General features: G+C 33.9%; 1 protein-coding gene across 6 annotated transcripts in view; it reads right to left on the reverse strand.

The window, feature by feature from the left end:
- Positions 1-14,040, reverse strand: part of POT1 (protection of telomeres 1) — a 118,291-nt gene that overhangs the window by 30,850 nt on the left and 73,401 nt on the right. For all 6 annotated transcript variants that reach the window (XM_003815460.6, XM_008968450.4, XM_055115360.2 and 3 more), the window contains 3 exons: positions 10,864-11,019; positions 4,874-5,040; positions 3,779-3,858 (listed from right to left, as the gene is read on the reverse strand). In XM_003815460.6, the coding sequence (XP_003815508.3) occupies positions 3,779-3,858; positions 4,874-5,040; positions 10,864-11,019 (403 nt within the window). The remainder of the gene's footprint in view (positions 1-3,778; positions 3,859-4,873; positions 5,041-10,863; positions 11,020-14,040) is intronic.

Raw genomic sequence — 14,040 nt, forward strand, 5'->3', positions numbered from 1 at the left:
CAGGCAGCCTACAAAATGGGAGAAAATTTTCGCAACCTACTCATCTGACAAAGGGCTAATATCCAGAATCTACAATGAACTCAAACAAATTTATAAGAAAAAAACAAACAACCCCATCAAAAAGTGGGCGAAGGGCATGAACAGACACTTCTCAAAAGAAGACATTTATGCAGCCAAAAAACACATGAAAAAATGCTCATCATCACTGGCCATCAGAGAAATGCAAATCAAAACCACAATGAGATACCATGTCACACCAGTTAGAATGGCAATCATTAAAAAGTCAGGAAACAGCAGGTGCTGGAGAGGATGTGGAGAAACAGGAACACTTTTACACTGTTGGTGGGACTGTAAACTAGTTCAACCATTGTGGAAGTCAGTGTGGCGATTCCTCAGGGATCTAGAAATAGAAATACCATTTGACCCAGCCATCCCATTCCTGGGTATATACCCAAAGGACTATAAATCTTGCTTCTATAAAGACACATGCACACGTATGTTTATTGTGGCATTATTCACAATAGCAAAGACTTGGAATCAACCCAAATGTCCAACAATGATAGACTGGATTAAGAAAATGTGGCATATATACACCATGGAATACTATGCAGCCATAAAAAATGATGAGTTCATGTCCTTTGTAGGGACATGGATGAAATTGGAAATCATCATTCTCAGCAAACTATCGCAAGAACAAAAAACCAAACACTGCATATTCTCACTCATAGGTGGGAATTGAACAATGAGATCACATGGACACAGGAAGGGGAATATCACACTCTGGGGACTGTGGTGGGGTGGGGGGAGGGGGGAGGGATAGCATTGGGAGATATACCTAATGCTAGATGACGAGTTAGTGGGTGCAGCGCACCAGCATGGCACATGTATACATATGTAACTAAACTGCACAATGTGCACATGTACCCTAAAACTTAAAGTATAATAAAAAATAAATAAATAAATATCATTTAATTCATGAAATAAATAAATAAATAAATAAATAAATAAAATATTTGAAGTGTATTAAAAAAAAAATCCAAGTCAAAAGGACTTGAATGGACATCTCAAGCTGGCATGGTATAATTTCAATAAATCTAATTTAGTAATTAATATTGGCCATTACAACATGAGATGGAAATAATGGCAGAAACCATAAAAGTGGTCAAATAAGAAAATGTGTAAAACATACATGGTTGCCCACAAACTGACAAAAATATAATTCAACAGAAAATCAGATAAAGGGTAAGAGCAGAAAATCTGAGGAAGAGGGAATTAAAAACGTTCGTAAATATACAGTAAGATTTTCAAGTTTCCAAGTAGTCAGGAAAATTAAGTAAGAAAACACCTTTCACCTGCTGAACTGTCAAAAATTACATATAGTGTTAACTTCCAATACTGTGAAGGTGTGAGTGAAGTATATTCTCCTACACTGCTATTTGGATATAAATTTCTATGACCTTTGGTAAATAATCTGGCAGCATCTATTTAAAAATGTGCATAACCTTAGATACATCGACCTCACTTTTAGGAGTTTATTGTGGAGAAGTAAAAACATGGAAGTACATATATTCAACGATGTTTATTAAAGTATTATTTGTAAGAGCAAAATACTGGTAACGATCTCAACATCTATTAAATGAAAAATGAAAAAAGCATAACATTATTATTATGCAACTATAATGAATTTGAGTCATATGAATTAGCCCAGAAAAAAAGATCTATAATATATTGTTGAAGAAAGCAACTATTTATTATAGTGTGATTTCATTTTGGTAAAAATTTAAGAGAAAGAGAAGAGTCATATTGCTTATATATAGGTATATATGCTTGTATAAAGATGAAGTCATTGAAGGAATCACACTAAACTGTTAAATCTTACCTCAGGGAGTAGGGAATAAAGGTATAGTGAAAGCTATTCAACTAGATATTGTAACACATATTACAGTGTACTTTAAAAATAATGAATCATTTTAAAAGGAAAAAGAGATTGTAAAAAGTATAAAGTACAATTACAAATTATACTGTCTCCAAGTGATTTGTCATTTGAACTAAATTGGTTTCCTAATAGTAGTTCAAGTAATCATACACCAGGCCAAAACGTTATCACGAAGTTGTTAGCATTTTAAAATAAGGAGAGTTTTAAAACAGAGAGAATGAAGAAAATAAATGTAAATTATGTACAAAAACTCAAAAAGCCTGCACTTGAATGTGTCTTGCTTTGTCATCAGTTAACAGCTAAGTAACTATGGACAAATTATATGATATTCATCCATCAAAGCCTCAGTTTCCCATTGTTAAAAGGAGACAGAATAAGTCATCTCATAGGAGTGTTGTTAGAATTAAATAATAATGCGGACGGGCGCAGTGGCCCATGCCTGTAATGCCAGCACTTTGGGAGCCCGAGGCGGGTGGATCATGAGGTCAGGAGATGGAGACCATACTGGCTAACACAGTGAAACCCCGTCTCTACTAAAAATATACAAAAAAAAATTAGCTGGGTGTGGTGGCGGGTGCCTGTAGTCCCAGCTAGTGGGAGGCTGAGGCAGGAGAATGCCCTGAACCCGGGAGGCGGAGCTTGCAGTGAGCAGAGATCGCGCCAGCCACACTCCAGCCTGGGAGACAGAGCAAGACTCTGTCTCAAAAAAAAACAAAACAAAAAAACAAACAAAAAAAGAATTAAATAATAATGCCTGCAGGCACTTACACGCCTACCAAGAAATGTATGTTAATTTTCATGCTTATTATTGGGATGGAAAGAGAATAAATCTCATAAAATGATTCTTTGGATCATAGCAGGGTAGGAGTTAGGTAGAAAAAAACAACAACAACAACAACAGAGAAACATGACCTAGATTCTAGGTCCCAAAATGCAGAAGTAGAAATTAAGACAGGCCAGGTGTGGTAGCTCAAGCCTGTAATCCCAGAATTTTGGGAGGCTAAGGCAGGAGGATTGCTTGAGACCAGGAGACCAGGAGGTCGAGACCAGTCTGGGCAACATATAGTGAGATCCTGTTTCTACCAAAAAATAAAAAATTAAAAAATTAAGAGTAAAAAAAGCCAGGCATGTCGGCATGTGCAGGACTACAAGTCCTTGCTACTCAGGAGGCTGAGGAGGGAGGATATCGCTTGAGCCCAGGAGTTTGAAGCCACAATGAGCTATGGTCCTATCACTGCATTCCAGCCTGGTCGCCAGAGCAAGACACTGTCTCTTAAACAAACAAAAACCCAGAAATTAAGACAAAGTGGTAAAGGAAAAAACAATGCACATTGAAAGCGTTCAAGTTCAGATTTGACTAGTCACTTATTCAAGCAGACAATATTAGAAGGACATATCCCACTGTTTGTTAATATTTTGTATTTAGATACCTGATTAATTCAATAAAGACTAGAAACTATGTATACATCTAACGTAACTATGAGCAAAAAGTATTTGGGTTATGCGAAATAAGTGGCAAAAACAATCTTTGTTCCCTTTAAAAACTGACAAGCAAAATAGTCTATGAAATCAATACAGATTTTCTTGTGAATACACACATACGATATGTATATATCATAATCAAGTAATCACTACCACCCAATTTGAAAACGTAATTATATAATTTAGGAAGAAACCATGTTTACTTTTTGGCATAGGCCACAGATAAAGATTTTAGTATGTTCCTCTACTACATGAAATTTTTAATAAGAGAGACAAAGAGAAGACATTACAAAGAATCATGTTGATAAAACTATTTTATTTAGCAAGAACTAAACTGTCAATGTTAAAGATTATCCTTACTTGGAAAGCTGTCGTCGGGTTCTGATTGACAGATAACATCTGAATGCTGATTGGCTGTCAAATTTGCAGATTCTAAATCCCTATAATTGAAATAATACAATTTCAAATTGCATAAAACAAAGTCAATATAGTAAATTTAGCTCTACCCACAAAATCCAGAAATTCATTGAAATTGTATATAAAATTTTGTATGTATATGCATTCTTCAGTAAAGGATCTATTGCTTTCATCAGATTTTCTGGGGGTTCAAATAAAAAATCTGAGTTTAGAAAGATACAAGTGAAACAGCAGAATGATGAAATAATACAAACAAAAATAAACTGGGAATTTAATGGATGGCATTCTGAGTCAGAACAATCTAACTCTAGATTCAAGAAGCTAAATATTAAAAATCAGTGAAATTGATATAAAAGTAATAAAACAGAAGCTAATTTAATGTCACACTAATTCCAATGAATTAAAATGTAGACAAAAGTTATTTAAATTTAATGAACAGTATGTTTTCTCTTTGAAGATATGAAGATTTTTAAAATTTCTAGAATATTGACCAAAATGCTTCTGCACACAGTACTCACTAGGAATACCTTGGGAAAAGCAGATCTAAATATATAGCAGGTCTAAGATACTATTTACTTTCTGGCACATGTAAAAATTTAAAAAAGTTTAAAAGAGAGTGATACACCAAAACATGTGTTATCTATTTAATCAGTGGCACTTCAGAAATACATTTTTTTCATGAGAGAATTAAATATTTTTGGAATCTTAGATATGTATCAAATTTTCCAAACTTTAGCTAAGGTCTAGTTTCCACTGTTTGTTGCTGTACTTGGAGAGTGTGGTAAATGATAGAAGAGAAGCATGAGTGTAAAAGCCAGATTCAAACTGTTGGAAAACTTCAACTATAACCCTGGCTCTGCTACTACTTAGCTATATGAGCCTATAATCATTTGATTTGTTTCATTTGGCTCATCTATTTAAAAACATGGCAAATGGCACAAAAGGCTAGGGAACTATCAGAAGCCCCAGGAACAATATTATCTTAGAAATCGGCTTAATCGATACCTTATTTACATTTTCTAAATACTAAAAGCTTACTTTTTCAGTTGATCCACATCAGAGTTACTTTCTGGCAAGACCCTGATTCCCCGACCGTAACTGGTACCTCCATGAAGATGAAACTCTAAACTTAACATTGTCTGATTCTCTGAATTCATTGATTGAAGTTTGGTATGAAGGCTATAGATTCTAAGAAAGCTTCCAACCTAAAAAATAGAACATTTTTTATTTAGAAAGTGGGGAAAAATTAAAATACTTCTGATATTTAAAACTTTAATAACCAATATGGGGTCAATGAGGGCACTGACCAGTCAGGAAATATACTAAAGTATCTGCAAAGTATGCTATACGAGTGTGGTTGAGTATCAGCTGCATGGACACTACATCAAAACTAAATATATGGACATGTGCATGCATATGCGTGTGTGCACACACATACATATACACACACATTCAACTGTAAGAGATATTTCCATTTCAGATCTATTAAAATGTGAAAAAATATTGTGTCTTAGCATCAATAAAATATAATGGCTAAGAAACCCATTACCTAAACGGAATTCAAGCCCTCTGTTTGACTAAGGTTTCTGAAAATGACTTGCTTTAACTAGTTTAAGGATTAATTAAATATGATCCCGAAGATACTGTCATTACAAGAATGCTAAGAAGAAATTTTAAATATGGTACTACCGAAAAATAATAAACATCTTCCATCTTACAAGTTCTACGGAAAGAAAACTTCTGCATTTGTGCCTGCACCACCACAGTGTGAAACACTCTTTGAGTTCAAACGTAAGAGTTAACTAATTAGAGTTTTGAATTAAATGTTCTACAGTTAATCTCAGATGTTTTGCTAAACTTAGTCTACAAATGTCTTTAATTATAGACCACTGAGATTTTTCTTTTAATGGAGATTTCAAATGAGAGAGATGCAGAATGCTATTCAAAGATATTGACACCTACCTAAAAGAAGCTATATAACCTAAATCACATTTATATTTATGAAGAAAGATTTAGAAGCAAAAGGAGTTACAAACAAGGAAATTTAATTCATTTGTATAAATATAGCACTCCTGACTACTGGATGACTATAGGGATACCACTTTTTTTCCCCTACAAGTTCAGGATTGAATAACAGACATCTTACATAACAAAAAAGCTATATAGGTTAAATATTCTTTATCTGAAATACTTGAAAACAGAAGTGTTTCAGATTTCAGATATTTACAGATTTTGGAATATCTGCATATATATAATGAGCTATCTTAGAGATAAGACCCAAGTCTAAACACGAAATTCATTTATGTTTCACATATATGTTATACACATCACCTGAAAGTAATTTTCTATAATATTTTCAATAATTTTGTGCATGACACAAAATTTTTGTACACTGAATAATTGGAAAGCAAAGGGGTCACTCTCATACTGGCACTCAAAAAGATTTGCATTTAGGAGAATTCTGGACTTTTAGATTACGGAGGCTCAATCCTATAAAAGGAAACATTTAAAAAAAAAAAAGATGAGTAGCAAATCAACTTTCCAGTTCTGCTTATTGTAGCTTCTCTTAATTATATTTCCACTCATTACTCTTTATTTCTGATGGAGGATATAAGCAAAGGAGGTAAGGAGAAAACCCACGCTCCCAGGTGCTACTCCTTCATTCCCAAGGATCTTTTTTCCCAACCAATCAAGGGTTTTATAAGGAGCAGACAAAATACAAGCCTTTCCTTTGACCTCTTTCACTTACATCTATATCATAGCCAGGGAGTAGTATAAAGAAAGTTAAAGAAGAAAAGCACAAAAAGAAAAAAGAAAAAAATAATTTTCCTCATAGTCTTCAAAGTAAGACATTGGAAAAAACATAAAATTTTCTAGTTTTATCTCATTCTTTTTGACTGGATTATTTTGTGATTCTTTTAAAATATGTGTGTGTATATGTATACATAAATATATTAGTACAGCACATGTATGTATGATCTACAAAAGATTTGAAAGAAGGCCTAAACACATGGAGAAAGATATTCACATACAAAAAGCTTTGATATTACAAAAATGATAATTTCCTCCGAATTAAACTTTAAATTCTATGCAATTCAATCAAAATTCCCAGAAGCTTTCATGGAATCTGAAAAGCTAATCCAAAAACTTATACGAAAGAGAACAGTCAAATCAATTTTAAAGAATATGAGAGGGGGGCTTTACCCTATCAAAAAATACATAAAGAAAAAGGATAATAAACATAGGTATACGTACAAACCTACATATGGAGACACAGAGAGGAGAGCAAAAAAAAAAAAAAAAAAAAAAACCAGAGCAGGCAGGGGCTCAAAGAAGGTTCAATGTGTACAGTTTTATTTCCTAAAATATAAAAGTGTCTGAAATAAATGTGGCAAAACATTTAAAAAATAAGGTGAACACACGGGTGTTTATTATACTATCTTGTCTACTACAGTATTTTTTAACGTAACAAAATTTCGAGGCCAAGATATAAGTTATTCACATAAAGATAAGTTGTTATTATCAAAAATTCCTTAGGGAGGCAGCATTGTATTTTTTCAAAAGCTTGACTAAAAATACTATGAAATGTGCCAGATGCTCTATTATAAAAAAACAAGTATTGGTTAATCTTGTCAGTATTAAGATTCCAAAAATACAAATGAAACATCAACCAAAAAATTATAAAAATACAGTTTAAAAAACAACTATAGAAGTCTATTTAAATACTAAAAAAAAACTGGAAACACTAAAAAAAAAAAAGCAAAGTAAATATGGCTAGTGAGAAATGACTATCCCTTTAGAAATAATCAAACGATTCGTCATAAACGGTCAAGAATTTCTCTGTAGGTTTATCATTTTTAATTCCCTGAATATGTCTCAAAATAGCCAACCAAATCACAGTTGTTGAACTATTGAAGGCCAAAACATAATTATGACCATGTATATTTTATAATTAACAATTGTGTCTGGATAAGAGTAGGGATTTAGAAAGTAAAGCTTTAGTTTCCAGACAAAAGATTTGAAATCTCAGTTTATGTGACTGGGTCTGTGTAAAATGTTTAAGGGAATGATATAACAAAAAGTGAGATTCAGAAAATAGTTAAGGGCAATTCGGGCTCTAAAATACATTGCTTGTAGATGTTGATTATATTATATTCTATAATTGCATTATACTGTCCTCTTTATTAAAATAAAAACACATTTTTTCCTGTTCCTATACAACAAAAGTCTTTCATACTGGTTCCAGGTATTTTGACACAAAAACGTAATTTTAAACAGTTGTCTTGAAAGTACCAAGAAGAATTCATTTATATCAATGTCACGTGAGTGAAGAGTTCCTAAATTAAGAAGAAATGTTACAGAGGTTGTCAGAAAACAAATAAATGTGATGTCAGTGTGTATTAAATAAAAATCTAAAGTTATATTACTTACACAGAGAAAAATCATTTTCATATGCATTGCAGACAAATAATATAATGCTATGATATCTTCACAGAAAACACAGTGCCATACATTTTCTTAATTATGTGTGCTCATATCACCCTCTAGTGGGCAAAATAAAGCAGAACATAAAAAAGGAGAAAAGAATCTGGAAAAAAAATCCACAGCATTCACTGATTCATTCATTCAGCAGCAGCTATTACTTACTTCATCCTCACTACAGGGAAAGCACTGTGATAGGTGCTGTTCAGGACTAAGACAAGAAAAGCAGGACAAGCGGAAACAGAAAGACCTATGTTGGAAGACCTGTTTGGAAGCAGTATAGGGAAAGAGAAGAGAATAAAATGGCAAAGGAAGGTATGCAGAGTGTGGAACTGAGGTGAATCTAAAATGTAAATTCATTTTATTTATGAAAGAACTCTATGAAAAAACCTCCAGAACTGAACTTATCATTATATTTAATTTTGAAATAAACTAATCAATGTAGATAATATCTTTCAGGGAAATAATGTCAAAAATATATCTTCAACAGTCAGTGTTTTCTGATATGTCACAGATGTATGTGCATGCATATATACACACAGAGGACAAAAAAGTACAGTCACTATCTTCCTGGACCCTGGATTTAATCTAATTTATTGATTTGAGTTGGGTAAACTTACTTGGTTTGTTGTTGTTTTGTTTTCTAATTACTATTTTTTCTGTAACCCAGAACAGTATTGATGGTGAACTTATTTGTAATAAGTAGAATGTAGAATGGATATATTTGCTACTCCATGGCCACTGATTTATAAAGGGAAATTGGGCATTGAAATTCAGATCTTCACTCTTACTGTTTTCTTTTAACTTCCTATAAGTAGGCTAGAAGATATTTGTGATGGAGATCACTTCCATTTAATGCTTTAAAAGATTAGCTCTGCAAAGAGACATTGTGGATTCAAACACTGGCTTCATCCAGATAGGGACAGGAGGCAGGGAAATTCTATGCAGAAGAGGGCAGGTCCCCAGCAAGGACCCTGCTCTCAAGCTGAAAAGCCTGATACCACGGCCCAAAGTGAGAACTTACATCCCTGTTTTCCTGCTCAAATGCTGTCTTTTCTAAAACCACCCATGGCCCACCCCACCTGCCATCCTGTGCCCATAAAAACCCCAGGCTCAGCCGGCAGAGGGAAGAGAGGCAGCTGGCCATCAGACACTATGGCTGGATGTCAGAGAGAAGCAGCTTGACTTCAGAGGGACAGCTTGATGGTGTAACCTGGGAGAAGAATCTGGCCAGAGAGGGCCAGACTTCAAGGTAAGACTACCTTCCTGCTCCACCCTCTTTTCACTTCCCCTTCCCACTGAGCCACTTTCATCAGTAATGAAATCCCCTGCATTTACCATCTTCAATTTATTCTTGAGACCTCATTCCTCCTGGATGCTACACAAGAGCTCGGGTGCCACAAGTGTGGTGTGAGTCAGTCACGGCTACCCTCCACTGAGCTGTTAACACTTAAGCTGTCCATGGATGACAGAGCTAAAACACTACTGTAACACTTCCTCTGGGGCTTCAGGGGTCACCGGCACCCTCTCAGATGCTGCTGTGGGGCCAGTACAGAGTTTGCTTCTGCCCGTGCCCAAAAGCCTTTGCCCTGGCTCCTGCACCTGCTCACCTGCATGCTCCCACTCCTGTGGTCTGAGTGAGTGGAGCTCTCCCCTGCCAGCACTGAAGCGGCTGGCTAGTTCCAGCACCCGTGCACTCCAGTTCCTGCCCGTGAAGGGGTAAGGGAAATACCCTGCTTCAATCCAACTAGCTGTGGAATCTTGAACCACTGATTTAACCTCTGAGTGCCTCATTTCACATTTGTAGAATGAGATGACTACCATCACCTATCTTATAGGAGAGTACCAAATGCATATGAAGTGCCTAGCAAAGGTTACTCTTATTATTTATTGCATTATTATTTATCATACCATTCTTTACTACAAAAAGTACTTTCAAATAAAAGATATAATAGAGAAAAGAAATTCCCTACAATTTTTGTTAATAGTTAAGTACTGCCATATCTAAACTGTGCACCTTAATGTATTTCAGAAGACAGTATGCAAATTCTATAAATTACGCAGTATACACACACCCAATTTATAATATTATAAACTTATAATATAAACTTGTAATATAAATATTACAATTATAACAAATTGTAATTTAACAATTTGTTAAACTAATGAACACAAAGTTATCAGCTACATTCTATCAAACCAGTTTACCAAGCTTAGCATTTAAGTTAGCAATATTTTATATAGCCTTTTTCATTCTAAAGCAGTATTCTCATACAACAAAATTTTTCTATACTATTTTCACAGTAAAATTATGTATACCTTTAAGACATTTAAGAAAGATTATTTTAAAAATTGCTCTAACCCATTAAGTTTATCTTTTAATAATTTATTGTAACATACATTTTACAACTTAAAAATCAAAGAAATAAATATAATTTCTAGACTGTATCACCTATACATGTAACCATATATAAAAAATTTACATGAGCAAAAATCACTATAATTTATAAAAACATAAAATAACATTTTTTCCTACTCAACATCACCTTCAGAGATCTTGCCACATGAACATGGTTATCGTAGACTAAAATGTCTATTGTCAGATTTTGTAGCCGATGGATGTGACTTAAATCACCTTCAAGAACAAGGTCTTGTATTAAGACTCTCCAAGATGGAAATGGTGTTCTGGTGCCATCCCATACCTGCCATAAGAGAGTAGAGTAGTTTTATGATCCTTTTGAAAAAATGCTTGTGCTAAAAAGTTTTTTCCTGGAAACAGTATTTAAAAGTAATTAAACTTAGGCCTCTGAATATTGGCACTATTTTAAATTTGACATTATTTTCTGATTGTTAAAGAACTATATATGAAATATGGGTAATGTGGAAAATGTAGAAGAATGTAAAGGAGAAAGAGTCACACTGCCATAAGCTCAGACTAAATATTCCTGAGTCAAGTGCTTTATACAATAAAAACAAACCAAAATGATCTTGAAAAACACTCATATGTATTAAAATATTTTTGCACATAAATACAACTAGTAAAATTACGAATGCTCTAAAAATTATAATAGTAATACATTTCTTTGACATTAATCAAATTATTTTTATGAGATTCAGTCTCATTCTTAAATTAGTTGTAAAGCATTATTCTGATGTTTCCATACAAAGAAGTAAATGTTGCAAATTTGAATAATTTCCTTTATATGATGATTTTCTGGTTCACATTATGCTTTTTGTTCTCCAAACCGTATTACAGATGAGACATACAAATTACCCACCAGCTCTGGCTATAAATGACGCCTGGTTATTTATATATATAAAAAAAAAAACCATAAAACAAAACACACAAAAGATAAGGCTGCACCAATACTGTAGATATTAAAACAAATAGAATATATACACTTAGAGAAAACTCAATTTGAGAGTATTGCTCAGAAAAAAAAAACATATAATATTAACAGAATAGAGAAAAATATGGAATGATGTCAGATCAACAAATTTATTAAATGATATTTAATGCAAATGATTGGTATACCACGGCTACTGAAAAATTAAAATAAATGCACTGTGGTTAGTAAAAAAGGTACCAATATTAATATTGTGCCCAGGTTGAGATGGAAAATGATTATACTATTTTGTATGTAACCAGACGTTATATCGAGTAATGTCTAGCTCCTCTGTTATTAAAAAATACAATTTAAAAATTATTTCTGATACATAAGAAAATCACTGTCCGGAAAAAAAAAATCACTCATATTTCCCAGAGTTGAAAACAGTAAAATGTTGCTTTATAGGCCTCCAAATATATTTTTGCTATGTACATATACATTTTTACTGTGTAAATGAAACTACAGTAATCACTAAATAGACTATCATGAAATTCTATCTCAACAAGTGTATGTCTATAATGTCATTTTATGGATACAAAGTATTTTATGGTGACATTTACAATGTTATTTTATGGTCATCCTACATAAATAGTGTACACAATTCTCTATTGTTAGTATTTGTTTTTTTTCTAATTTTTCTACTGTATTCTCATTTTTATACTGTAAGAAAGATAAATATATTCTTTTAAATGCATCTTTGTAGATATTTTAAATTATTTCCTTAAGATAATGAAAATAAAATTGCTGAGTTGAATGGTACAAAAAGACTTTTGAGGCTTATTCTTAAACTGTTGTAAGAAAGGCTTTTACTAATTCTTTTCTTTAAATTTTGCTTGAAGTTTTGGGACACATGTGCAGAATGTGCAGGTTTGTTACATAGGTATACACGTGCCATAGTGGTTTGCTGTACCCATCAACCCATCATCTGCGTTAGGTATATCTCCTAACGCTATCTCTCCCCTAGCCCCCGACCCCACAACAGGCCCCAGTGTGTGATGTTCCCCTCCCTGTCTCCATGTGTTCTCATTGTTCAACTCTCACTTATGAGTGAGAACATGCGGTGTTTGGTTTTCCGTTCTTGTGTTAGTTGGCTGAGAATGATGGTTTCTAGCTTCGTCCATGTCCTTGCAAAGGATATGAACTCATCCTTTCTTTGGCTGCATAGTATTCCATGGTGTATATGTGCCACATCTTCTTAATTCAGTCTACCATTCGTGGGCATTTGGGTTGGTTCCCAGTCTTTGCTAATGTGAATAGTGCTGCAATAAACATACGTGTGCATGTGTCTTTATAGGAGAATGATTTATAATCCTTTGGGTATATACCCAGTAATGGGATTGCAGTGTTAAATGGTATTTCTGGTTCTAGATCCTTCAGGAATCGCCACACTGTCTTCCACAATGGCTGAACTAATTTACACTCCCACCAACAGTGTAAAAGCGCTCCTTTTTCTCCACATCCTCTCCAGCATGTTGTTTCCTGACTTTTTAATGATTGCCATTCTAACTGGTGTGACATGGTATCTCATTGTGGTTTTGATTTGCATTTCTGTAATGACCAGTGATTACGAACTTCTTTTCATATGTCTGTTAGCCGCATAAATGTCTTCTTTTGAGAAGTGTCTGTTCATATCCTTTGCCCACATTTTAATGGGGTTGTTTTTTTCTTGTAAATTAGTTTAAGTTCCTTGTAGATTCTGGATATTAGCCCTTTGTCAGATGGACAGATTGCAAAAGTTCTCTCCCATTCTGTAGGTTGCCTGTTCACTCTGATGATAGTTTCTCTTGCTGTGCAGAAGCTCTTTAACTTAATTAGATCCCATTTGTCAATTTTGGCTTTTGTTGCCATTGCTTTTGTTGTTTTAGTCATAAAGTCTTTGCCCATGCCTATGTCCTGAATGGTATTGCCTAGGTTTTCTTCTAGGGTTTTTATGGTTTTAGGGCTTATGTTTAAGTCTTTAATCCATCTTGAATTAATTTTTGTATAAGGTGTAAGGAAGGGGTCTAGTTTCAGTTTACTGCATATGGCTAGCCAGTTTTCCCAACACCACTTATTAAATAGGGAATCCTTTCCCCATTGCTTGTTTTTGTCAGGTTTGTCAAAGATCAGACGATTGTAGATGTGTGGCGTTATTTCTGAGGCCTCTGTTCTGTTCCACTGGTCCATATATCTGCTTTGGTAGCAGTACAATGCTTTTTTGGTTACTGTAGCCTTGTAGTATAGGTTGAAGTCAGGTAGCATGATGCCTCTAGCTTTGTTCTTTTTGCTTAGGATTGTCTTGGCTATATGGGCTCTTTTTTGACTTTTCAATATTGTATTTTAAACTAACAGTTA

This window comes from Pan paniscus, chromosome 6 (assembly GCF_029289425.2).
Source record: "Pan paniscus chromosome 6, NHGRI_mPanPan1-v2.0_pri, whole genome shotgun sequence".
In the NCBI taxonomy this organism is placed as follows: domain Eukaryota; kingdom Metazoa; phylum Chordata; class Mammalia; order Primates; family Hominidae; genus Pan; species Pan paniscus.